The sequence below is a fragment of the Xiphophorus couchianus genome, chromosome 15 (assembly GCF_001444195.1).
Source record: "Xiphophorus couchianus chromosome 15, X_couchianus-1.0, whole genome shotgun sequence".
Lineage (NCBI taxonomy): Eukaryota > Metazoa > Chordata > Actinopteri > Cyprinodontiformes > Poeciliidae > Xiphophorus > Xiphophorus couchianus.
Window position 1 is genome coordinate 1,367,564 of NC_040242.1, and position 27,864 is coordinate 1,395,427.

General features: G+C 36.2%; 1 protein-coding gene across 3 annotated transcripts in view; it reads left to right on the plus strand.

Moving 5' to 3' along the window:
* The window catches only part of LOC114159116 (exostosin-1), a 221,269-nt gene extending 197,824 nt beyond the window's left edge, over nt 1–23,445 (plus strand). For all 3 annotated transcript variants that reach the window (XM_028041221.1, XM_028041222.1, XM_028041223.1), the window contains 6 exons: nt 6,418–6,536; nt 7,697–7,792; nt 12,584–12,676; nt 18,567–18,727; nt 19,642–19,813; nt 22,496–23,445. In XM_028041221.1, the coding sequence (XP_027897022.1) occupies nt 6,418–6,536; nt 7,697–7,792; nt 12,584–12,676; nt 18,567–18,727; nt 19,642–19,813; nt 22,496–22,681 (827 nt within the window). In that variant the 3' untranslated portion in view covers nt 22,682–23,445. The remainder of the gene's footprint in view (nt 1–6,417; nt 6,537–7,696; nt 7,793–12,583; nt 12,677–18,566; nt 18,728–19,641; nt 19,814–22,495) is intronic.
* Nucleotides 23,446–27,864: the final 4,419 nt, after the last annotated feature.

Sequence of the window (27,864 nt, forward strand, 5' to 3'; positions counted from 1 at the left end):
GGTGGTTGAGGCTACCGGTAACTAGCTGCTAATACCATTGCTAGCAAGCTAGCTACGTTTTTGCATCTGTCGTAGTTAGGTGCAAAAAGGAGTGAATTTCCACAAAAAAGACATTTTGATTTATGAAAAACAATTAATAAAATTATTAAGAAAAACAAGGAAATTTCAGAAAATTTGCTTTAAAAAATCAAAAATTTTAAGATTAGTTTCAGAAATTTTCTTGAAAAAATGTGAAAAAAAATTTAGATTAATCTTAGAAATTTACAAAATAAACATGGATATTTCAACTTAAACTTCTTCTGAGGGAAGTTTAGAGAAGTTGAAAATTTGCTAGAAAAATGTGAACTTTTCAGATCAGTCTCAGAAAGTTTGTTGTAAAGAAATGGAAATTTCTGAGTTTAAAAAGTTGAAAATTTGCTGGGAAAATTTCAGAGACTTTGAGATTCATCTCAGAAATTTTCTTGGAAAAAAAACGTGGACATTTCTGAGTTTCAAAGGTTGAACATTTTTTAAACTTCTTTTTTTCTATAAGATTTCTGTTTTTTTGAGCAAATTTTCAATTTTTGAAACTCAGAAATGTCCATGTTTTTTTCTAGAAAGAATCCTAGTCTAATCCTAAAATTTGATGTGGTTTTTTCACAGAAATTTACTCTTTTAAAAAATCTACAGTAGCCCTAATATGGCTTTATACAAATTTATCTCCAGTTGGCTGGGCAACATTTGTTTTTGCCCCGGGCTCAGTTCTGGTGCCAACCCAAACGAGGCTCAGTGCATTCTGTGAGAAATAAACTTTCTTTTTGGCACTACAGGAGTTAAAGCATTATATTTATATATTTGGCTCAGTCGCTGTTTGTGATGAAAAGGTATAAAATCCAAAGAATTGGTTGAAGGTACATGAAGTGGAGAGGGTCAGCCGAGGTGCGATTCCCCTCATGAGAACCGGAGCCGAGGGTGTGATTTCACCTTGGGTCGCCCGTTGCACTCCATCTGGTCAGTCCATGTTTGCCGCATTGGCCAGGAAAACTGTAGGAAACGGAGAGCGCAGACAGCTCAGAGGGAAAGTAATGAAGCGTGGGCAGCTGGAGCCAAGAGGCGCACCGTGGTCCACCTACACCGCCCACCACTGGAGACAAACGAGCGCCAAAGATCCTTGGAATAAAATATCCTGCAAGCAAGTCTGAAGTCAAGGACTAATCTGTTTGTTTTATTTAGTGCATTCGCAGCGAAACGTGAACAAAGGAACAGAAGTGAGCAATCTGCTTGTGGATGTTTTCAACCCTGATGCAGCCTTTAAATATCCCCAGGTTTTCTCATTTAAGGCTATTTTAATTCCTACATGGGACGACAACAACGCACTGAGGGTTATGAGTGAAGAAAGAAAGAAAATCATAACGTTCAGCGCAAAGCAGGGAAAGTTACTGCAGGGCAGCCACTTTCATCGTGGTTTGAAATTCATTTTTCTAACAATAACATCCAGATTAAAGCTGGATGTTTAAAAAAATTTATACGGTTTTAAAAAATATTTGGTAAAATTATTACATTTGATGGATCATAGGTTCATTGAAATTAGAAAAAAAGGAAGAGCAAATTTACTCCAAAAACAGTAAAATTTTCTAGTTGGTTTTTTTTCTCGAAAATTTCTGAAATTAAACCCAAAATTTCTGAGTTTTTCAAGAAAATTTTTAACTGTTGTAGTTCAGAAATTTCCTTGTTTTTTTCTAGAAAATTTCTGAGATTAATCTAAAAATTTCTGAGCGTTTATTAGCAATTTTTCAACTTTTGTACTTCCAAAATTTCCATGTATTTTCTAGAAGTTTTTTTAGATTATTAAAAAAAATTTAGATTAACTTAAACATTTCTAATTATTTCTTTCTGACTTTTCAAACTCAGAATTTTCCACACATTTTTTTCTAGAAAACATGAGATTAATGTAAAAATTTCTGATTTTTTTCTAGAAAATTTTCAAGTTTGGTAGTTCAGAAATTCTCATTTTTTTCTAAAATTTTCTTGACATTAATCTAAAGATTTCTAAAAAAAATTTAACTCTAGTAGTTCATAAAGTTCCATGTTTTGTATGGAGAATTTTTTAGATTAATCTAAAGATTTAATATTTTTTCTAGCAAACTTTTAAATTTTGCAGTAAAGAAATTTTTTTTTCTAGAAAATTTTAGTGTTTTTTTTTTTTTCTTTTACAAATTTTTGACTAGTTTTGGCAGAAAATTTACTCCTTATTTATCCGTCTACAATGGCCCTAATACATACCGAACTGTTACAACATGGTCACAGTTTTTAAGAAAAACAACTAATTTTTGATAAAGTCACATTCTGCAGCTTTAAGGTTTATTGACTGAATCCATTTTTTCCAAGCATATAAATGAATCTTCTGAAGATTTACAGCTGAACATTTCTGCCACATTGAAGACATGTTGAAGATAAAAACCTGTCTTAATGTTTGTAATGTGAATATAAATGGTGTCGGAGTTCAGAAACTTTCAGCTGCAGGCTGCGTGGGTGTGTGAGCGGCGACCGCAGCGATTCTCCATGGACTCCGGCTGTAACTCAGATCGATGTTTGTCTTCCTCGCAGGAGTTGTGGACACTCGGGTGAGGAGGTGCAGAGCAGGGAGCCATTTTGTTTATGCCTCTGCAGTAAATCACTATTTCTGCCGCTGCTGCTGGGGGAATAACTTACCGTCCGCTCCGCGTGTTCGGCCGTCTCACTCTGCTACCTTTCCATAACTTTTGATGGCAAAGCAGTTGCAACTTCTGCCTGACATTTTGAAAAAGTTTGACCTGCTGCTCAGACGTTTTGGCCTGAGGAGCAGGACGAATATCCGAATACGACGGCAGAAGCTGCAGCTTAGCTTGAGTTCAATTTAGTTGTTAAAAATAACAAAGTTACGCTTCATTTTCCTTCCACTCTGCGTGAGGCAACTGCATAAGAAAATCACAATAAAAAGATTTAGTTTGTGGTTGTAATGCGAAAAAAGTGAAATGGCTCATTAGCTTTGCAACAGTGACCTTTAGCTGAGCCGCCAGCCATTTGCTCCTTTATCCAAGTCTTTTAATTTGAAAATATTTTTTAAGGAAAAGGGTAAATGTGTAATTATTGCTCAGCTTAGTTGTTCCTGTGATTTAGATTTGATCAATTTAACCAAATGAGTGTCTAAAATTATGTTTTGTTCCATCAATGTGTGGCTTCAATGAGCTGAAGGTGTTTTGTCTTTTTAAAAAGTTTCATTTTTATGGTTGAGATGATTAAAAAAAGCAAAAAGTGCTAAAATTATTTTGTTTAGCCTCTACTGTAGCATAAAGGTAAATCTCAGTTGGATAAAGATATTTTCACATTTCAATTTAATTAAAATCTTTAATATTCTTTTCATTTTGAAATTTGCAGTCCATTGTGATAAATTTTAAAGGAAATTGCATCTAAAGTAGTTTATTTTGTTCATTGTTTCAGTAATTATTGTGATAAAATATTTTTTTAAAACCATTTTCAGGTAATAATGATTCAAGAACACATTCTCAAAAATCAAACTTTAAATTCTAACAAACATTTAACTGTGGAACTGGGAGACATTTGAGATATACAAAACAAACAAAACAGGAATAATAAGTTATGAAGTCTTTGTAAACAAACTTCAAAAAGGGTTAGTTGATAAAACAAAATTAAGACTTTTGTCTTCCAGTTTTTGGTAAAAAGAGAAAAAAGTTAAATAAATGGAAAAAGAAATGATTGAGCTCTTTTTAATTTATTATATGATTTATTGCTTATTGCAGCAAACCTGTTGCGTCTTCAAATCAAACTTGGCTGTTTCCAATGAGAAGCTTTTCTATAATCAGATAAATTCACATTTCTCAAACATCCGGCGTGTTTTAAATCGACTCATTCCAATTAAAACTGCCCTGCTGGAAAACAATTACCATATTAATATTAATCAGAGCGGCGCTGCTCTTTCCAGGAAACCAAAAGCCCGCGCCCGTCTGTGTGACCCCCCCAAGGGCAAAGCTCCTGCTTCCATAAATACCAGCAAACCCACCTGAGATGTGGGATCGGAGGCCCGGTGTCAGCGAGATGGATGGAGCTACGATCCGGCTTCACTTATCCATCAGGATGTGCTGCCTGTTCCCAAACACACCCACCCACACACACACCCACACACACACACACACACACACCCACACACACACACACCCACACACACACACACACACTCTGTTCTTCTGCTTGCTTTGGCTCTTCTAAATATTAAAACGTCTCTGCATGTTTCCACATCTTCTTCCATTTATCTTTTATAGATTTCTATGTTTATTAGCTGCATCTCTCTTTCTAATAATTGCTTATAATATAAGACTAAAAGTGGTAGAAAACCCAAAAATGTAAGGGCAGCAATACTTGACATATTTTTACTGAAGTAAAAGTAAAAGAAGAAATTAGTTGAGTAAGAGTAAATAAGTATTTGGTAAAAAGTACTGATCAAATTATCAATCATTTAATATTTAAATATTACATAAATAGACAGGTCAAGATATGAAGTTAAGTGGAAATTTTGGTATTTTAAGGATGAAAATGACAATTTATATTAAAAAAAATACAAACATACAAAAAATGACAATCGGGCAAAATATTTTTTTCCAAATAAATTTTTCAATAAAAAACTTATAATAAAAACTACAGTTTTGCGTCTGAAGTTTTGGTTAAAACATTTTTGTTTTTCAGTCAGTAGGAAGAAAATCCTGAAATTTTACTAAAGAGTTGATACTTCAAAATAAAATTACTCAAGTAAAAAAGTACAGAGTAGTAAAAATATTCCTGAAAATAAAGTTTTTCAAAAAAGTTCCTGAAGTAGAACTTCATGTGAGACAAGGACTGGACTGGACTTGGCCCACAGTGAGAATTCAGATAAATGTGTATTAAAGCTGCAGAATGTCGCCTTTACTTTTTTATTTTTGCATATTTGTTAAACTGTCACCATGTTGTGACAGTTTAATATGAGGCAGATAATCTATGAAAATATCTATCCCTTCCAATTCTCCCACTTTTCAAACTCAGAAATGTTTGTTTTTCAGAAAATTTCTGAGATTAATCTCAAAATGTTTGTTTTTCTAGCAAATTTTCAACTTTTCAAACTCAAACAATTAAGAGTTTTTTCTAGAAAATTTCTCCCGTCTGAAGAAATGCACAGCTAGCGACCAAAACTTAGCACTGTCAATCATTCTCATGTACTCGCTGCTAAAAGTGTTGGTGGCAAAAGAACAACTTACTGTTACAAGAAAAAGTTTATTCGCCATCATCAGTGGCCATGCTAAGGGTTGTCACAATAATCAATAAATCAATTAACCACATGATAAAATAAACTCAATTTCAAATTTCATGATTTATTGTTTTTCTCTTTCTACCAAAAACTGGATGATAAAAGTCTCCAGTCTGGAGTTTTGGTCTCAACTAAACCTTTTTTTTAAGGATAATTTTGCTTCCTGGAACTTCACATTTAATTTTATTTGTTGTTTCTGTTGTTTTGTTGATTTGTTTTGGATATTTAAAATGTCTTTCATTTTAAATTCTGTTCATCAGAATTTAAAGTTTATTGATCTTTGAGAATGTGTTCTTGAATTATTTATGCCATTAAAAACATTATATTACCGACAAATTGTCTCAAAACAACAATATTATTGTTTATTGCGATAACTTCTAGGACGATTAATAGTCCAGAAACATTAGTTATTGTGACAGGCCTAGCCATGCTAACTAGCTTTAGCATTAACGACGGATTGTGCTAGCTTTGGAGCAGCTAACGCATCGTTTTAGAATTTCCTCCCACCAAAGCGAGTTTTAGAAAACTGATCGTTCAGAGAGTTTTGCCAATTTCTAATCACCTGAATTGGAGAAATGTTCCCTGATTTCAAAACTTTTACTTGTAATTCCAGACTCCAGTGCAGATTCAGCCTCCAGATCGACATCAGCAGGTTCATTGTTCATAATTCAAGTGCAATCTTTTAATTTTATTGTTTATATATAGTTACTGGAGAAAAGTTACATGCATTCATCTGCTTGATGTACGACGAGACGATGTGGATCTTCTGTTTTGAAAATGAAATGCAGCTGAATGTCATTATTATAATTAACTTTTTTTATGGCCAAAAGGTAAAACACAACCTGATCTGAGAATGTTACAGCTCATGTAATGAGCTTTAGAAAGTTTTCACAACGTAGAAATACTCGCTGAATATCAGATGAGCTGCAACAAGTAAAAAGACCAAAATGAAACTGACTGGACGTCTTTCCTCCTCCTTACTGAAGTGAAAAGCGAACAGAAGCAAAGATCAGGATGAATTTGTTCAGAAATCTGTGTTGGAGTGTGAAGAAACGCTCCATCTGCTCATCCTGCTGCACCGTTTCTTTGGGTTTGTGCTGCAGGTAAGAGCCCATCGCAGCAGTTCACAGCTGTGGTCCATACGGTAACTCCTCTGCAGGCCCAGATTTCCCCTGTGGTGAAGCTCATCATCGCTGTGGCCAAGTCCAAGTTCTGTGCACAGGTGGGAAAATGGGTCCAAACTGTCCCAGGATCAAATAATGACCCATTTTTGAGAGATAACCGTAATAATGCTCTTACCTCTGAGCAAGTTACCTTCAGGTTGGAACCTGCAGAGTTTAAAATCAAGTTAAAGAAAGTTTAATCCCATCTTACATGATTTAAAATATTTTCATTTTGAGCCATATCAAAAGCCTGAATGCTCTTAAAGGGCCAGTTGTGCCAGAATATATTGATAAAACCAATTAAATTGTTAAAATATGAATACATAGCTTTTCCTCCAGGATTTTATGATGGTTTTAGTGTTTTTTTAATCAAAATTACACATTTTATGGTGACTGTTAGGAATTTTTTACAATATTTTCGCTAATGGATGATGTTAAATGTGACTTTTTATTTACGGACTAAAACTTGACATCAAGTAAAGCTGCAGGCACTTAAACTCCATGTTTTAACCAATTTTGAGAAAATTTACAGTAAAATCAGGAAAAAATGTGAAGATTTGTTGATTTTGTGTGAATTTTGCAGATTTGTGAAAAAGTGGAAGATGTCATTTGGAATCTAGAGGGCCACATAAAAAGCTACGGCGGGCCAGATTTGGCCCCCGGGCCTCGAGTTTGACACCTGTCTTTTAAATTTACAGTTTTTTATGGAATATTTTGAAATTTTTTAATTTACAAGTTTTTAGTTCATTGAAAAAGTTTTCATACCACATGGACTTTCACTCTTTTCCATTTTCAAACCTTAAACTTTAATGTTTCTAATTTATCTTTGGATTTTTTGTGTCTGTAGCTGATAGTGCAGAATTGCTGCGTTTTCTTCTTGGTGAAATTGGTCAGTTTCAATCAGACTGGATGTAATTGATGTGTCTGGAAACATCAATTTTCCAGTCCTGCCACAGATTAATAGATGGAGTTTGACTAGACTTTGACTGGACCATTCAAACTAAATACATCTCCAAGAAAAATGGCTCATTTACAGACTTTACCAGAGCAAAAATTCTCAATTTTTCCAAATCACATTTTTAAAAGTATCCAAATTGAAATATAATCTTATTTTTTTGCAATTTAGGGCATTTTTTGTTTTGACTCCACCTGCATAAAATAACAGCCAGATATGCTGATAGCAGCATATTAACCAGCTCCCTGTGTTTTTCTCTTGCAGGTTGTGGTTTTGTGGAACTGTGACAAACCTTTACCTCCTCGAAATAAGTGGCCCTCCACCAGTGTGCCTCTCACTGTCATCGAAGGACAGACCAAGGTAGCAGCTGCTGGCTTTATGCATCCATTACTGTGTGGAAGCCGACTTCAAGCCTACGCGATGAAAACATTTATCTGCACTTTAAAAAGATACTTGCCAAAAGGTGCTCCAGGAAATTAAACCTCAACATTAAAGGCTCAAGACTTTTTTTTAAATACAGCTTTTCCATACAAATACTCTTGTTCCTAAAGTTCAAGCTTACATGAAAAGTGTCTCTTCTTCCATAAAGTCTCCTTTTCATCTCCTGGGATTTGAAGTTGTACTTTAGGTGTTATTTCATGCTTTGAGATGCTAATCAGAAAATCCTGGTTGATTGGGAAAAAAAACACACCTTGTCGCCACGGTTACACATCAAACAGATTATCTGAAGGTATAAAAATACGAGCAAAAATCCTTTCAGCTGCACAACGTCCAAGTCTAGAAAAATTAATAAATCAGAGCTAACGAAGCAACACAGTACTAGAATTTTTTTTAAAATGTATTTTTTACTTTCTGCTTCTATGGTATAAATGACAGTATTTTGTCTCTGTGGATTAAGTTAGCTGTTAGTTTTTATGGAAAGAAAAATATCTGGTATTTATAAAGATATTTCAGTTAATTGTGTTCGTCCAAGTATTCATTACATTTTTTGCAAAAAATCATTCTGTTTAAAGGAGCATAAGAAGTTTCCTTTAAAATCTTTAAATGTGTAAGGAAGAGAAAAGTGAAACTTTTTTCCCATTGAAAACAAATCAAAAACCTGCAGACGAGGTTTTAAATGTAATCAAAGCTGCATATTTCCAATATGTCTGCCTTGAAACATAGCAGGAGTCTTTAACAGAGCGGAGGACAGGATAAATGACAGTTTAGTTTGATAACCATCTGTCCTTTGCCATCAAACGTTTTATTATTTCTGGGTAAAACAAACACTTAAAGCAGTGAAGCTGACGGATTCCAGCTTTTATTGTGAGCTATAACAGCACAAATCTGTGGATATTGTTATTTGCAGCATAACTGGGTAATAGCCTTTCTTCAAGAATACCCAGAAGCTGAATAACCTCCCAGCTGTTTTGGGTACTTTTACACTTTAAATTGTTCTAATTTTCTCATTAGTTGCGACCGTTCAGCCTCTAAAACGCCGAACCTCCCTCGCGACCTCTATGTAAACGTCTCTCTGTGTGCGGCTCTCGACTCGTCGGCTAATTGCTTCTGTTTGTTTTCATGTAAATGTCTCCCCCCCTTGAAAAACCGGAGCGACGTTTCCACGGGTGACAGTAAAAAGCCTCTTGCGGTGCGTGCGGTCCTATAATTAGTCACGCGGTATATTGTCGTGCTGCCAGGACAGATGCTCTCGGGTGCGTTTGCTTCAATTTCTGTTTGCTCCTGCTGTAATAACGACAAACACGCACGCTCAGAAAGTGTCATTTGTCTCAACAGGGTGCAGCAGCACAGTAATTTGTTGTTGGTTATGACTGTTTCTACTCTATAATGCTGAGTGTTGTACTCCATCAGCGAACCTTTACTTCTTCTCTGTTGTCGGGCTCCGACTCCGCTTCACTCGGCTGTTTTTAATCTGTCAGATCAGCTGAAAAACAGGAGCCCAGACTGCAATCACTTAGCTGCAGCCTCAACCAACCTTGAGACACGATGACTTTTTTTAAACATCGTTTCAAAGGAAACATCAAATCAAAACATATTAACTTCGACATAACAGAATTAATGGGAGTTTCATCCATAATTTAGCATCTAAGTGATCATAAAATGTTAATTATTAAAGAAATGATTGCTCTTAACACTGCAAATTGCCAATGGATCTCAAATTTGAAGAAGTTAAGGAGATGAAAGCAGATATAAGCTGCTTTCACATATGCAGAGAAGGAAGGAGTAAAGGGAGGTGATGAAGATAACAGACCACTGAACTGCCAGAGGTATCAGATGGATCTAATCTGAGTCCAGAGGCAAAACGGATCGACGCCGGCCGGAGGGAAGCAGTGGGGGTGGGACGGTTACCCGGACAACTACAAAACCGCCGTAGAGTTTGATTCAGCTGATAAGAGCCAGCATTTAATGTAGCAAGAGCAAAATGTTTGAAGTGGTAAACAGAAACGACAACAAACGCCGAGAACTGACAGAAACATGAGTTTATAATGAGGTTAGAGATAAAGATGGCATGAATCTGTTTTGTCTAAAGGTATGCATTTCTAGGTTTAACATTTCTTCCTACATTATATTGTATTAAAATTATTAACACACAATTTACTTACATATTTAATTTTCCTTCTTTTTTGTTCTGGGCCACTGATTATTTTATCTAGAAATCAATTTAAAATATCAAATAACACTCTAAAACAGAGAAAATCTAAGCAAAAAGTAAAATTACATCATTCAGTCCATTTGTGCCAAAGTGTTTGTCTTCCTGGCTGAATTTATCACCTGACTGATTATAAAATGCTTTAATCTCAAAAAATAACCTTAAGGTAATTCTGTAATGTGAAATTGCACGTCTGCTTTAAACTGACGTATTTTTAAATCTCATGTTTCAGGAAATGTCTTGATAAGTTTGAACTCTGCGTCTAGCAGCTTAATAATCTGTGTGATACTTGCAGACATCTACCATCTTTGCTAAATGACTCTTAAAACCATTTCCAGGAATCTGACAGCAGCTAAAATGAAGATTAATTAAATTGGCATCAAATCTTGGCTAATTCGAGATGAAACCAACAAATATTAAAACAGCGGCATGTTTTTTAGGATCCTGGGTGAAGAAACATGCAGTCGAACTCGGCCTGCACGCTAATGCATCATGCTGGCACTTGTGTAATAAACTAAACTGGCTTTCTACTTTAGGCTTGTGCCGCCTTAAAGTTTTCTTTTTACACGTTAATAATGTTGCAGCTGCAGCAACAAACCTGCACATTACACCATGTCCACTAAGGTGACAACCAAAGTAGTGATAATTTGTTGCTGTTTGTGTATTTTAATGATTCCATCAGGGTATTATAAGCCTGGTGGCCCGCCAGGTTTTATTTGTCCCCGCCAGGCTGAACAATCTTTAATTTATTTTCTTTTTCTATTTTGTCCTATTTTATTTTTCATTTCATTCACTCAATAATAAATATGAATAGTTCATATAACTATGAAATGCTAAGTTATATGTATTTAGTAATATATTATTTGTTTAATTATTTTAGTTTGTTTTTATTAATATTTTTACTTTATTTCTTTTTCTTGCCTGCACTAGTAACACGTTTATATAGCTGTATGTATTTATAGTTACACTTATAGTTTTTCTGAAACCAATTTTGTTGCCAAATTCACTGTTATGTCTTTGTACAATGACAATAAAGTAAGTTGAAGTCTAACTAAAATAAATCATGAATAAAAAGAAGAAAGTATAAACTTATAATATCTTCCCCCTATTCATGTAGGAGAAAATTAGCTATTCAACTTAGATTATTTATATATATTTCAAATATACAAAAAAACATCAGCTTATTCAACCCCATATCGCTTCATCGTAACGATTTTTAAGTTTCTTTAAATACCAAAAAGAGATTTATTGTTTTATCTTACTGTCAAGATTTTTCCATAAGCTGATATATTTAACTGAAATGTATCTTTCCATTGTCCAGGTTGGTGGAATGCTCACTCTCTGGTTACCTAGCAACTCACTCACTCTCTGGTTACCTAGCAACTCACTCACTCATTGGTTACCTAGCAACAACTTGTTGAGTAACTGGCGCAGCAGCAGTTTAAAGTTTTGCCTCGTAACTGGTTAAAACTAAAAAACAACAATATGGGGGCGTGCTGTGGCGGTGCAGGGGGTTAGCACGCCCCACGTTTGGAGGCCTTAGTCCTCGACGCGGACGTCGCGGGTTCGACTCCCAGTCCCGACGACCTTTACCGCATGTCTTCCCCCCTCTCCTCACCCTCCTTCCTGTCTGCCTACTGTCGAAAAAATACGAGCCACTAGCGCCGCAAAAACTCTTTGGAGAAAAAATAAAATAAGTAAAAACAACAATATGGAGTAAAAACTGCAGAAAAAACAAGAAATGTCACGTCACCAGTTTGGCAGCATTTTATCAACATCGACTGATATGAAACACTTTTATCGTGCTTCAACCAAATTCAGTGCACAGTAAAACTGATATGACAAACTTTATTTAATTTAAAGTTAACAAAACAGCCAAGTAAATTAGAATTTATCTAATTATTTAAGGCAAGCTAAAAATTAGCTTTGAAATTAGCATCTAAGGCCTAAAGATGCAGTACAGTAAACAATCAGTGAAGCTTATTATTACAGTACAGGTTGTAAATTAGATAAATGTGAAGTTAATTTACAAAAGTATTTTTAGTTAACTGAATTCATGTTTGTTCAAAATAATGCTTAGATGTATTCAACATTTTTTAGGTGAGGAACCAGAACTTTCCTTTTCCTCAAACATCAATTTCTGTCCCTTCATTTGTTCTCCAAACAAACAGTTGAATAATTCATGCTTTAATTACGAGTCAATAACTTCGGCGGCCATCTTTAGGCTGATGGATCTGGGTCCACAATGTTTTCTGTCAGGCGCTGAATTGATAGTCACACAAAAGCTATTAGGCGCTGCTGATCGACAGACCCACAGCTGGGGGTGAAACAACTATTTGTTTATTAAGTTCAGATTTTTTATGTCTCTCTACAAATAATCATTCAAAAATGAAGTAAATGAGATTTATTTGGCCTTTTAAAGCTGCTTTGTCTCTGTAGTTTTCTTGTTTTGGATTCATTAGACTATATTAATGTAGGACGGTTTGCGTTTTTCTCTGCAGATGATGAGCGGCCGTTTTTTCCCACACAACGACATCATCACCACCGACGCTGTGCTCAGTCTGGATGAAGACTCTGTTCTCTCAACCAATGAGGTGAGTTATTGATTAAAAACCAGACAACTTAGACACAAATACTTCATCTAGAAAACGAGGTGAGGCAGCCATGCTGTCAGCTCACAACGCTACTAGACACAGATTACAACTTCTGAATGAATCTCTTCACAGTCAGTCCTGTTAGCGCAACGTTCTCCCACCCAGCAAAGGAAATATAGTCCCACAACTTTACAGTAAATTATTAAAATATAAATGAATTTCAGTAATTCATTCAAAAGTTAGATGGTTATGGTCATGTTATAGGCTGCACAATCACAAACTGGGTAAACTGACAAGCTAGTTACGCTAACTGTAAAACATTAGCCCTGCTAAAGCTAAGATGCTACACTAACATAGTATTTAACAGAAGCTAATGCTAAAGTGTTAACTTCAATTCAAATACTGTCAGTTTAAATGTCGGTTTGATTCTAGTTTAACGTTTTTAAGCTCCTACAAGCTTTTTGTTGATTAATTTAATTTATTTAGCTTAAGAATTTTCTGTTTTGTTGGTTGTGTTTGTCCACAGTTTAACGTGTGAATGTCTGTTGGATTAAGCAATATAAAATGCAACGTTTGAACCAACATTCAAGCATTAATCCTAAACATTAGTTCTGCTACAGCTAAAGCACTATACTAACATGCTAACTGGCAGACGCTAATGCTAAAGCGCTAACTTTAATTCCAATTATATCTTCCCTTGAAAGACTACAACCTTTGAGCACCATTTTAATTTTGACTTCATAATAAATGTTCTTTAGTGCCCTTACTCCTAGAAAAAAGAATGTGAGAAAAGGAAATGGATCTGCTGTGTAAACAGTCCCCCACTTCAAAATAAAAGCATGGAAACGACCAGCTAACTAATTAAAGAATACTTAACAGTCGATAACCAAAATGTCATCAAAGGTGAACTTTACTCAGCTGAAAGTTTACAAAATAATCTAGTAAATTAGTGTTTTAGAATTTATCTGGAAAAAGTAAAAGGAACATCAGTTAGCAAACATGCTAAAGCGCTAAACTGAAATTAGCAGATTAGCAGAAGTGTACCCACCACTGTAAGCCTTAATTAATAACATTTTAAAAAAGAAATGTCTGATATGTATCACTCAATAAATGTTCATACGTCACAATCACATGCACTTAAAAAAAACAACAAACAAACCAAAAGGTATTTTTGACATTCAAAGTGAATGTAAAACAGTATAAAGCTGCAAATTAAGAAAATACCTGCAAACTTTTATTTTGTAGCATTGATGGGGAGGTAAATTATAACAATAAAGAGGATATTATAATAAAACAAAACCTCACTAGAATGCTCACTTTCAATTGAAACTGGGACAATTTATTAGTAAAAAGCTTTTTTTGTCCTCTTCCCACTATGATCTCTGCCCCAGTCTCACTTCCAGTCGGTACCTTGAGTTTCAGCCAGTAGAAGGAGGAGGTGACACCTCGACACAGTATTGATCCATGCTGAAATGGCACAAGCCGTCCACGTAAAGTCATGAATAATGATCAAAATAAATGAATTGCCTGGCGCTGCTAAACAGGGCAGCAACCACTCAGAGGTAAACAAAAGTGTTTTGCTTTTAAAAGGAGCTTAACCTGCAAGAATCTGGTTTCTTTTTCAAAATTCCTGTGTTGATGACTTTAAAGATGGAAGAAAAACCTGAAAAGTGAAGAAGGAACAGTAAGAAATGGAGAGGAAGGAGAAAAGATGGAGCAATTAAAGGGACAGAATGTGTAGCAACAACTACGGCTCAAAGAGGAAAGTAAAAAGCCGGCAGAAAAAGATTTAATGAAAAACAAAGTGCTTTCATGGAGTCAGGAGTTTTGCCAGAGCCATTACCTCAGCGTCTGTATCATTACTCTGTCAGAGCACACAGAATATTTTTGATTAAAGTCTCAGATGTTGCTTAAAACAGAGGATGAGAAAGACTCCAGTGGCATTCATTTAGGACAATTTAAATAACTGTGAGTCGTAGCAGCATCTATTTTAAAGTACAATCTGATGTGTTAGCAATCAGTAAGTTTACTAAAAGTAACAAAGACAAGAAAAATTCACCAGCATCTGCATGTGGCAGATTATAGACTCCCGTTCTTTAATAGGACTTAATCAGATTAATCATGATGAATCGGTTATTCAAATAATCGGCAACTAATTTAGTAATTGATTAATCGTTAAAACAGTCAATAAATTAGTCGATAACTAAAATAATTGTTAGTTTATTTTAGCAGCTGCTTTCTTCCTGAAAAAAGGAGAAATAAGAAGCTAATCAGAGGCGGGGAAATCTCTAATGCTCACTAATTCATCACTCCTGGTGCCCTTTAAATATGGCCAGGGAATATTCTGAGCGGAGAGAAATACGTCACCTGATTGAACATTACGCCTTCATTAGCATTTTTCATATTGCATTATTTCAGCAAAGCTTGACTTTGCCAGTTTGCTGATCACGTTATTTCAGTTAATTAAATTAGTTTTATTCCACTAGGAGAGGAAAAGACAAACAGACGCCTCTCATTCGGTGCATGTATGCAGGAACTGGTGCAACTAAAGCAAAACTGCAATTAACCTGCAAATGTTAAATTATACGTTAAAGTTGTTGCAGCTTATGTTAGATTTCTGAATGTAATTTAATTTCAATATAATATAATAATAATACTATTTAACCAGTAAAGCTAAAGCACTAATTTACCAATACTTATATATTTTTTCTAACTTTTATTAATTTAAGACTTTACTAACCGTCATTTGAATCAATACAGATTTTGTTCTGCTTTTGAACTTTAAGTCTCAAAAAGTAAAACCATTAATACAGACTGGAGATTAACAAACTATCTCAAAATCAGTTTGTCCAGTTAAAGAAAATTAGTTTAGATAAGAAGCTTTTTTTGTTCCTCTTGAACATCCATTAACTTTCTATTATTTTAACACATTTGCTAATAATTTCTGACTTTGTCTCTTAATTCAAACTTCCACACTGAAGACAAAGATTTTGTGAATTTTGTGTCTTATTTCTGTTGAAAAACTATGAATTTAAGACAGAATGACAACATCTGTCATGTTTTTTTGCTAGTTTTCCTGCTGTTAAACATTTATTATTTATCAAAAGTAAAGCAACAGGCAGTTAAAGCTGGATTTTGTTAATCTAAAACATGGGCTAAATGATTATGGAGTTAGCATTTTCAACTAGCAGCTGCTATGCTATTCTTACTAAACTAAAATCACGGTTTTCTTCTGTATTCCCATCAAATTCTGATCCTTAACTCACAGGCAGCAAATTTAAAATATGTATTTTTATTCAGCTATTATCAATAATTCCAGTGGGATTCAGAATATCTTTAAAACAAGACTTGTTAAAGTAGAAATAGTGTTTATTAATGATTTTCCAACTGGTGCAAACCAATAGCAACTAGTTGGGAGAAAACGCCAAGGTCAGTTGGCTGTCCAACAAAAATTTAATACATTTTTTGAAAATTGTATCTTCTGTTGAGTATTATTAATTCAAACTAACTGAATTAGACAAAAAGTCAATGAAATAAAAATACATTTCAACACTGATTCCTCTAAAAGCAGACAAAAGCTACATTTTTGCAAGTTTTCTTCCAAATAAATCAAATGCCGCAGGCTCAACAGTGCAACAATATCTCAAAAAGAAAAGCACTGAAAACTGAAGCAGGTATCAGGGATTACAATGCCTTGTGCTTGTCTTCTCATGACTTTGGACACATTAAACCCAAATGTCAGGAGAGATTTGAAACAGATCTATTGCTAGATTGACCCTCTGATCCGAAGATCAATGTCGGCCTTGTAGAACCTATTAGTATGTATAATACAAAGTTGTACTTTTATCACTTCGTACGACATCTCAATGACTTCTGTGTTAAATTACGGTAACTGAGCTGCATTCATTGCAAATTAACGGACTAATCTCTAATGTCCCAATAACAGAAGTATGAATAAGAATAAGGAGTCCTGTAATCTGTCATTGTCGCTCCATTTTACCTCTTCATCACCGAGGGGAAAATTAGATTTGCAGGATATTATTAATCCTTTCAGCCCGGCTGTGGAGACGTTTTGATGCGCTCAGACTCAACCACACACGCCGCCAACGCGCCAATTGATCGGCGGCTGCATTGGGAGCAGCAGCTGCAACCTTTCTCTCGGCTTAGCGCCGCCGCTTTACAGTAATTGCTCACACGATTCATGACAGAAGCCGCAAGGTATCACTAAAGTACATCCACTTTCAGGGCTCTCCTCCCCAACGCCGGCTCTTCTTCCGTGCAGTTGTGGTAATTAATTTTCTGTCCGCTTCCCCAGGTGATGTGTGCGCGCCGGTGTCTGTGTAGCCAAGTATTTTATTATGTGCTGATCCCCTTATTCTCTGGTGTGTCTGCCTGCGTGTCTCAGTGGTGCTTTTGAATTCAAAGGAGGGTCTTTGTCAGGTGGATCAGATTCCTTCAAGGACGGCCAGGTGCTCCACACAATCCCACATAAGGTTCCTACTTTGCTGCTGTGTTTTTGTCATTGATAGGAATTTAAATATTGTTTATCTACTTTTGTAATCGTTTTGTCTTTGGGGGAGCGAAGGGCTTTCAGTATGGTGAAAACATTACAAAAGACAAAGAAATAAACTTGAGTAAGTAGGATTGCGGATGTTGCCAATTAAAGATCTTACAGTTGAAGTAAATTCACATTTTACACATTTTTATATTTCCATTTTGCTTTCTACTGCTTCTAAAAACAGACCAAGCGCTTAAAGAATTCACCACGCTGGTTTTTTAGCAACAAGTTGATGTTTTTGGTCTCTGAGAAATTATCTGTTTCAAAAACCTCCAAATCAGCAGGCATTGACTCCTCACCTAGCAACGCCAGCAGAGTTCCGCCCGTTACCCGGCAACGCCAGCAGAGTTCCGCCCGTTACCCAGCAACGCCAGCAGAGTTCCGCCCGTTACCTGGCAACGCCAGCAGAGTTCCGCCCGTTACCCGGCAACGCCAGCAGAGTTCCGCCTGTTAACACAAGCTTAGCTCCAGCACGTTTGGTCAGCACTGTATGCCCTGTACAATAGACACGTGTTTTATTGTTCACTTGCCATCCAGGAATAACTTGCTGCATTCTTTTTGGTCATGCAGGAGGCTCCACTTCTGCTTTTCAAAGCTGCACCGCTGTAGAATTGTTTGCAGCCATTTTTACGTGTAAGTGTAAATGTTGAGTTGGGGGTTGCGGCCAAAAGCAGCTTCCTTAGATATAATGCAACAAGCCCGTTGTCTTACCCTAACTTGTTCAAGGAATCAAAATAAATCACTTCCAATACATTTGTAAGCCACCATAATCCTCATAAAATCACTGATGCTACTGGAAGTATGTGGAGTTTTAGCATTCCAGTATTTAGACTGGGAAAACGAAACAAAATGTTGAGTTTCGCCATTCACTATCAACGTTTTAGCTCACATCAGAATTTTTAAGTTGCTTTTTGTGGCTCCAGGTTGACTTCATGTTGGAATAACACACATCAGAAACACCCACCTGCTGCAGGTAAAGCACCAACAGCTAATTCCCATAAACTCCACCTGAACAAACCTTACCCTGTCATATAAAACAGCTCCCGCCTGATTCAACTTGTACAGTTTGCTACAGATTTCTCACACGTCCCTTGAAGACGGTTTGACAGATGAAAAACGTTCAGCTCAGTCACCTGTAGCGGCAAAGCTACATTAAAAGCTGCAGTAACTTCTTGACGAGTGAAATCATTACATTGCATTTCTGTCGACAGCTGGCTCCAAGTCTTACACTGTGCAAAGCTAAAGTACTAAAAGGGAAAGAAGAAAGCAACTGCTGTGATTTCCATTTACCCTCTTTCCACCCTGGCTGTCTTTGCTTTTATGCTTCTCCAGGTGGACTTTGCTTTTATTGTATGGCAAAGTTTTCCAGAGCGGATTGTGGGTTATCCGGCGAGGAGCCACTACTGGGATAGTTCCAGATCACGCTGGGGCTACACCTCCAAGTGGACTAATGACTACTCCATGGTACTTACAGGAGCAGCTTTTTACCACAGGTACAAAGCCCTGAATGACTTCCAGCTGACCAGAAAAAGCCCTGCACTTATTTTTATTCACAGAATCCTTCTCTTTTACTCGGAATATGCTTCTAGGAATACAACCAGACAAGAAAATGGCATGTAATAAGATACATACAATAGACACGTGTCTTTTAATTAACTATTTGCATGTATTTCTGTTTTTTTTTTAATCTAAACTACGGGTGTCCCAAGTGATTGACAGCACTAAGACCCGCCTCTTGGCAGTTATTTACCGGATGTCAGCTGTATGTTGGCTGTGCAGACAGATGCTGTCCATTGTTCACAGTAAAGCTCATTCTGTCATTATTACTGTTGGCTCTTTGGGTTGTAATTGTTCTGCAATCGGCTCCAAGCCAAACCTTTAAAACATCCACCTGACAGCCACGTTAACCGTTTTCATTCACTGAGATCATCTTACTCATTTTCTTCACTAGAGAATTACATGAAACAATATAGCTGCTCTGTTATCTAAAAGTGTTTAAAATGTGATACTAGTAATGAAATTTGAAAGAAAAAAAGGTAAATTGGAGCATGTAGCAGAGCAGTAAATTGAACAGCCGAGAGTGTTCCTCTCCAAAGGGATTTCAGGCGTCTTGTCTCGCAGATAAACGGCTTTCTCTTCGCTCCATTGTTTGGATGCTGAATGCACCTCCTTAGTTCTTTTGTTATTTCCACTCTCAAATGCCAACAAAAGCAGACAACACGAATTAGAGGTGGTGTGTGTGCGTGTGTGTGTAAGAGCGAGCGAGTGCAGACCTTGGCAGGGAGGTAAAAGACCTGACAGTGATCTAGTGTTCCCACGCTGCGAGAGCAACACAACAGCAGCACTGAATTTAAAAGACCAGAACGAGGAAACCAGAACGCTGAAGCTCTCTTCACTGTGTCATCAGATACTACCACTTCCTGTTCACTCACTACATCCCAGCCAGCCTGCTGACCATGGTGGACCGCATGGCCAACTGCGAAGACATCCTGATGAACTTCCTGGTTTCAGCCGTCACCAAGCAGCCGCCGATCAAAGTCACACAGAAGAAGCAGTACAAGGAGACCATGATGGGCCAGGTGACGCAGTTTCACTTAAACATTTACACAAACACCCAACACATTACATTAAATACTTTAAAATTATTTGATTGACTAATGAAGTCAGTTTAGACCTTCTTTTAGCATTGCAGTTTGGCCTCCATCCAGCAAAGGGCGCTGCTGGTCATCCTTAAGAGGAGCCAGTAGACACAGAAACAAAGATGGGGGAGCCGTACGAGAAAGGAAAAGTATGGAGGTGTTTTAGAGCCATTTTAGATAGAAAAAAAACAAAAGGAGAAATACATTTCTGCCAATTTTGAGGATAATTTTCTAGAAAAAACGTGGACATTTATGAACTTGAAAAGGCAAATATTAGCTAGAAAAACAAGTCAGAAATCTTGAGGTTAATCTCAAAGTTTCTAGAGAAAACACGTGGAAATTTCTGAGCTAAAATGTTGACAGTTTGCTAGAAAAAAAGATTAATTTCATAAATTTTTATAGATAAAACTTGGAAATCTTTGAGTTCCAAAAGCCAAAAATTTGCTAGAAAAAAAAAGTTTAATTTCAAATTTTCCAGAGAAAACATTAAAATGTTATAAAATATAAATAAAATGGTCTTTTATTAATTATTAAACTTATAAAAATGTTGAAATTCGGTTTTGTGTGCTGTAGAATCAACTTCTTTGTTCTTAAAAAGTCAAACTGCTGATGTGTTTTAACCTTGAAGCACAAATTTAACACTTCAAGTGAATTTAGAGACCAGAATGACTTTAAAAGTCTTTGGAATGTAGCAGAAAGAGACAAAACCTGCAAAATGAGTTGAAAAACAAGGTTTTGTTTGCAGAATATAAGTAATAAATAGGAAAATAGGAAAGTTAAGATGAAGGACCAGAAGGAAACAAATGAGGATTTATGGACAAAGTATAGGATTTACTGAACAGCAAACACATTTGTATTCAAGGACTCTGACCAAATAAAATACTGGAAAATAAATATATTGAACTCTATAATAATGCCATTGCCAGCCAGCGCCAGGCTATAAATGTTAAGGTCTGTGCTGTAAATCATCCAGCGCCTGAAGTGGAGACTGATTGCAGCTGTAAGGCGGCACAAGCTCTGAAAGATTTAAAAATCAAAGTGAGTCAGCAGCAGATCGAGTCAGAAACACGACACTCTATTCATCATTAAACAAGTCAGGACGAGTGTTTTTCTTCTTCTACTCTTTAACGAGCTATTGATATGTTCCAGGTCAGTTTTCAGTTTGAAGGTTTTTCAAATTAAAGTTTATATCCATTCACCAGAGCTCTACAGTTAAGAGAAAATAGTTCAGATAAAACACAGAAATACATTTCTATGAAGATTTAAAATAGGCTAGATAATTTACATTCACATTTTATGAAAAGCAATTTTGTTTTTGGAGGCTAAATAATCTATTTTATTTATGGTTTTGGTTGTGTTGGGTTTTAAATTTTCGTTCAATTACTACTTTTGGATATTTAAAATATCTTATCCAGTTCCAGTGTTCAGCGTTCGTCACAAAATTACAGCATATTTATCATAAATAAATATCACAAATATTTCCAGGTTAGTACCACAAACACTTTGATTTCTATTACAGAAAATCACAAAACAATCCCAAAGTTCTGGACAAGATGTTCAATATTATTTAATTTTGAGGATTCATTCATATTTTCAGTTTGTGAACAAGTTTTATCAATACATTCTGGCACAACCGGCCCTTTAAGAGCATTCATGATCTTGATTTGGCCCAAAACAAAAATGAGTTTGACTCCCTGCCGCATAGGAAAGCCCGACATGTGCTGTGTGTGTGTGTGTGTGTGTGTGTGTGTGTGTGTGTGTGTGTGTGTGTGTGTGTGTTGACGTAGCCAGCTCAATGTCAGGTTCTGATTGATGGCCTGACCACAGGCAGGACGATGACTCTGCAGTATGAACTCTGTGATTAATGTCTTAATTGTGAAGGCAGCACAGCAAACCAAGATTTACCCCCGACTTCACTCATTTCACTTTTCCTGCCTCTCAATTGTTGATTTGTGACTTTGCTTCAAGCAACGCAGGCGAGACATTTAGCACCGAGAAGGTAAAAGTTGCTGAAATGTTTGGGAAACTTTGACCAACAGGAGCAACTTCAATGAACTGACGTTGAAGAGTTTTGTGTTTTTGGAGGAAAATGTTGATTCTAATGCCAAACCGCATCTGTCACTTGATTTGTTGGAGTTTAATTATCCTACATGACCTCCAGCAGCCATTGGATCAATCTCTTCATCCCAATGCCAAAGCTGATTCTGCTTCCCTCGAGTTTCCCCTCAGCTGCACAATCTAATAGAGGGCCTTTCAAATTCAGGAAGAAAGTATAAGACATTCAATGCATTTATCATTTTCAGACTTCTGAAGAGGATCAGGGGCACAAAAAACTTTTTTTTCACAGAATTCAGATTTTATTTCTCAGAATTAGGATTTCTATAAGGGTTGTATTGGGGTTGCCATAAGGGTTATAAAAACTTACAGCGCAAAAATACTTGCACTCTTTAAACATGTTATATTACAAACACACCTATACTGTATTCGTCTTGACATACTTTGGAAGTCACTACTGCATAAGACAACATTTTATTTTTAAACCGGTTCTAATCTATATGAATTTTTTTATCTCACTATTGACTTTTCATTCTCCCTCTTCGCTCCTTTATCTTCTACACTCAGGGCTCCAAAGCATCTCGATGGGCTGACCCCGACCATTTCGCTCAGCGACAGACCTGTATGAACGCCTTCAGCCGGTGGCTGGGCTTCATGCCTTTGGTGCACTCCCAGATGAGGCTGGACCCCGTCCTATTCAGGGACCAAGTTTCTATACTGAGGAAGAAATACAGAGACATTGAGAGACTCTGAAGGCAAAACTCACACAAACTCAGAGCCTCATCTGGAACATGGCGGTTCTGGAGGACTAAAACGAACGAACGAACAGAATGGGGTTCTATGAGAAGAAAAACCTGCAGGCAAAAGATCAAAAAGTGGAGAAAGGACTGCTTGTTTTTATGGAAAAGTGAGAGAAATATACGGCGGAGAAACAAGCAAGTATGCCAGTCAGAGATATATAAATGGTCACCCACAACATTAAAACCATCGGTGTTATATGGGCAGAAGAGGATTAGGGACACTGAGAAAGGTAATAAATAAATCTGAGTTTTTTCTCATAATTTTGACCTATTTTTCAGAATTAACTTTTTTCCTCGAATTTGGACTTTTAATCTCAGATAAGTCAAATTTATGAGAAAAAGTCAGGATTCTATGAAAACTAAGTCTGAATTCTTATTGGTCAGAAATTTGACTTTTTATATCAGAAGATTAAAGTCAAAATTCTGAGTCAGAAATTTTTTAAAAGTACAATCAGAACTTTTCTCACAATTCTGACTTTATTCTTCTGTGATTAAATGTCAAAATTCTGAGGAAAGAAAAAATCTGAATTCTTTTTTTCCAAATGGTCCGAATCTCCTTTCATAGTGCGTTTCTGTTCTGTTCTGCAGTCATCTGGAAGGAAAATCTCAGATTTATGCAGTAATAAATTATGTCCAGTAACAGTTTTAATCTTGTGGCTGATCAGTGTATGTGAATGCAACAAAAACCTAGACATATTCTAGATATTTGCAATCAAAGACAAAAAATGTTTAATGGTTGAAGAAACTTTACTGTGAAATATGTTTAGAAGTATTACAGGAAAGAACGGTCTTGTGAAGATGTGTACAGAAATCACTCAACATGGACAAAAAGGAAACTCGCAGACTGTATGCCCCTTGTACACTACTGTAGAAGTTGGTTGCTGTATGAAGCCAATAAAAATGAAATAAAGAGATATTATATAGAAGAAAAGGAGTTGTCAACTTTCTTATTTTGTGTTTTTTAATTTGTTTCCACCCCTGGGGCATCCCCGGGCGTAGGCAACAAACAAAAATGATCCATCTTAAGCCTTTTAATGCTAATTATGTGTAATGCAAGTGAAACAATCTGAAAAAAAACTATGGTGTATATATACTAAATTCCCAAACTCAAAAGGGCTGACAGCAAATCACAGTTTCATATGTAAGAAAAAACATGTGTACATGCATGTAGTGAGATCCTGTGAAACTCTGCAAAATTCACAGTTTGCACATTTTTGTATTTCCATTTGGGTTTCAACTGCATCTAAAAACATCCCAAGCTCTAAAAAAAACAAACATCTTTTTGGCAATAAGTTCATATATTTTGGTGTCTAGAAAATGAGCTGTTTCAAAAATCTCCTGATAAGTCACATTCAACAGGCACTGCACCATGGACCTTACCAAGCTCCGCCTAGCCCAGCCCCGTTACCTAGCAACCCAAGCAGAGCTTGGTTTTACTTTTGTACAATGACTGCTGGAAAAGACAAGAGTTTTGCTGCTACCACTTGCTGCACTGTTGTTGGTTGTGCAGAAGTCTCCGCTTCTGCTTTTCAAAGATGTACGGTTGTATAATTGCACGTCTGTTTGCAGCCATTTTCATGTGTGAGAATAAACGTTGAGTTGGGAGGGGGGGCGACATTCCCAACAAAAGATTCTGAAATCAGTTACCAAATGTAAATAAAATGACCTAAATACACAAATGAAACAAACTGTTGTGGTTCAGCAGAACTTTGTTTCCGCAACTGCAACTACAGAATGTGTTAATTTTTCTACATCCGATTAATAGTGAAAATAATGGAGAGATGAATCTATTACTAAAATAATCATTAGTTACAGCCCCAGTTCTCAGCCATTTCACAATTCTCAAGGTTCGCTGGGAAAGTGAGAAGCCAAAGTTGTCAAAAACTTGAACATGAATGAATTAAACTCTAAAATGGATTCTAACAAAATGTAGCTCAGAGGAGGTTCAGGTGTCTGAGAGACTCAGACACCTGAACAAATCAAATCACAAACGCCTGCATATTCATTCTTTTGTCTGAATTTACTCCAACTGAATGAGTCAGTGGAGCAAAAACAAAAAGTCTTCTGACTGTCAACAGGAAATCCAGCGTGACTGGATGCAGATGGTTTTTCTCTTTCTGGAAGACGCACAAAACAGAGACCTTCCTCTAAAACGCTTCGTCTCCACCGTGATCAATACGGTCAGCGTTATTCACTGGATGTGATCATCCATGTGTTCCCCCAAGAGGTAAGTAAAGCCGTTTCATTTTTCATCGTTTGGACTTATTGAACATGAACATGGATCTGCTGATGTAAGAGGAAGTCAAAGAGATGGGGGAAAAAAAACCAGTCTGCCCAAGGGAATTGTAAAAGGCACAGATAGCTTTTAAGTGATGTAAAAAAAAAAAGAAATTTAGATCTCCCAGGAGATCTGCTTGAGAAAAACATGTCAGGTTGGGTTTTAAACAGCCTATATATTATATAAAATATAATAACCATAAGCAAACTACAGCTCCCTATGCGCAGTTAGCATCTGTTAGCATCGGTTCACAGTTGTAAAGTTAAACGTAGCTAAAATGCACAACATTAATGATAAAAGTTAAAAACGTTCAAAACATACCAAAGTTACTCATGAAACACTGCATGATTACATTTGTCTAGAAATATGTTAAAATATAATACTTGTAAAGCAAACAGAGCTGATACCGATACATACCACCGTCACAGAACAAAAGGGGGCGGAGCTGTCCGTTACTGGTTGCTATGGTGACCACCAACTGCCAAAACAAAACTTAAAACACCAATAAATGTCTGGAGAAACAATTACTTGACTAAAAGAAAATTCAAAGAATAAATAATTTGGACGAATTCACATCTAAAATATTATTAATCCCATGTTACACGTTAGCAAAGCCCCCAACCTTCACTTCCACTTTACACAAAATAAAACTTATTATGTAATGCCAGATTAAATTCAATTATATTTTTATCAAGTTGACAATTTTATTAACCATATAGTTTGTAACTAAACAGGAAGCTCCTTTATATTAAGAGATATTGACAAGTAATTTATTCAAAACTTGAAGTTTTTCACCCAAATTTAAGGTCCCATCTCAAATCAAAACAACTGAAATAAATATTTTAAAACATCTGGTGCATCTCTAACTCAATCTTTTAATATTTATCATACAATATAACAGTTTAACATTCACTTGTCATCCAAAAAAAATCCGTTAAGTTGATTTATATTATTTTGAAGTGTAATGTAATTGTAATATCTCTCTAGAAAGACATTATATTCTCTGAAAAATAATAGATATTAAAAACGATTAATGTTACATTTGTGAATTAATCAAATTCTATTTTGCCTTGGTCTCATTAGGGATAAACTACTGTCCATTATGAAGTGTAGTAAGTGTTAAACTTCTACATTAAAACAAAGGAAGTGCTTTTATTTTGATATTTTCATATAAACAAAACAGGAAGTGCTTTTTGGGGGGTATTTTCTCATATGTGTTAAAAAGTTGTTCCACTGGCAGATTATTTCACTTGGCTTTAAACAAGCTGCTACTTCTTGCTGAAAAGTTAATTATACTAACAATTTGCACCAGAAACTAGACAAAATACTTTTGTTTTTGAATGTAGAAAGAGTAACAATTTTCTAACTCTACTCTGATAAACAAAAATGTAATTGAATCTTTAATCATGTAATCAGTTTAAATCTTTAAACTTTTCAGCAGTGCTGTAAAACTGAAAGCAGAAATCAGTAACATCCATCTGACTCGGCCCGTCTTCTCCTTTCAAATCATCCATCTCATTCACTGCAGCTCTATTATGCAGCGTAACCTAAATAAAATAACGCATGAATAAGTCATTTATGTGATTCATAGAGTTTAGATAATTATTCATCTCTCTGTAGGAGAAGCGCTCATTGATTCGTTGTGACCCGAAGCAGTTTCCAAGGTTATGGAATGAGAAATTGATCGGCGGCAGCGAGCGCTGATGGAGAGAGGAACAAACTCCCACAATATCCAAATATTCAAATCTCTCTCCTGCTCTCTTTTTCTCGCCGCCGCTTCTCAAATATCCGTGACCAAATGGACTTATAATTGGAAGTCAGGAGGCCCAGAAACACTCCTCCACCTCCTCCGAGTCGCCCAGATATTAGTTCTGGTGAGTTACAGGGTTGATCTTCGCTACAAAATGAAGGGTAGAAGAAGAAGAAGTAATTAGGTGGAGGTGGTTGTGTTTGTACGAGATTTTCTCTAGATTTTTTTCGTTCCCAAGTTCCTCCTCGCCTGGACTAATTATAGGTCTGTTGATTTATGAACCCCATTATGAATGAGAGGAAATAGAAAACTGAAGAATGGAGTTTGCAGGAGTTTTGCAGACATCGTCTTCAGCAGATAGACAAAATGTCAAGGTTTTTTTTTTTTTTTGTGCAAATGCTAAAACTGACCTGCATGCTTTTTCCACCTGAAACACCATGAAATACTGGAATACATGGTGTAAAATTATCCAGACACAGATTGTAAAAATTATAATACTTTGAATATTATGTTAACTCAGTTAAATCAACTTTTTAAAGAAGTTTGTCAACGGAAAAATAAAGAATCTTACGCTGTTTTCCCACCTGATAGTTTGATAAATTCAACTCGATTTGGGACTAAAATTGCAACATTTCTTCCATTTTCAGCTGCTGTGGTTTTCTTCCACACTGGGACAAACAAATCAAATCGGTTCACAAACCTGTTCCCCTCCATGCCTGTGGGGGCGCTGCACCAAGAACCACTGAAGGAAACAAATTAAAAACCTCTGAAGACTCTGAGCTCAACATTCTTCACCAAATGTAACTAAAGTGGAGAAACATCAGATTTTAGAGGTTGCAGGATTCCTCTTTTGTCTTTTGTAAAAGACAACGAAGAAGTAGTCATTTCTCCTGCTAGCGCTAGACTTCACTTTTGTTGTATTTACCCAGAAGGCACTGCACTGTAGTCCACTTCCTGTTTTTGGAGCGGTCTCTGGTCCACTTGAGGTTCATCTATGCATTCAAAACAAACCAGAGTTCATTTAAACAGAACCGAGGCCCAGGGTTTTAGGCGGACCAGAGTTCAAACAAACCAGACTTTGTAGAAAAATGTTCTAGACTTTATTAAA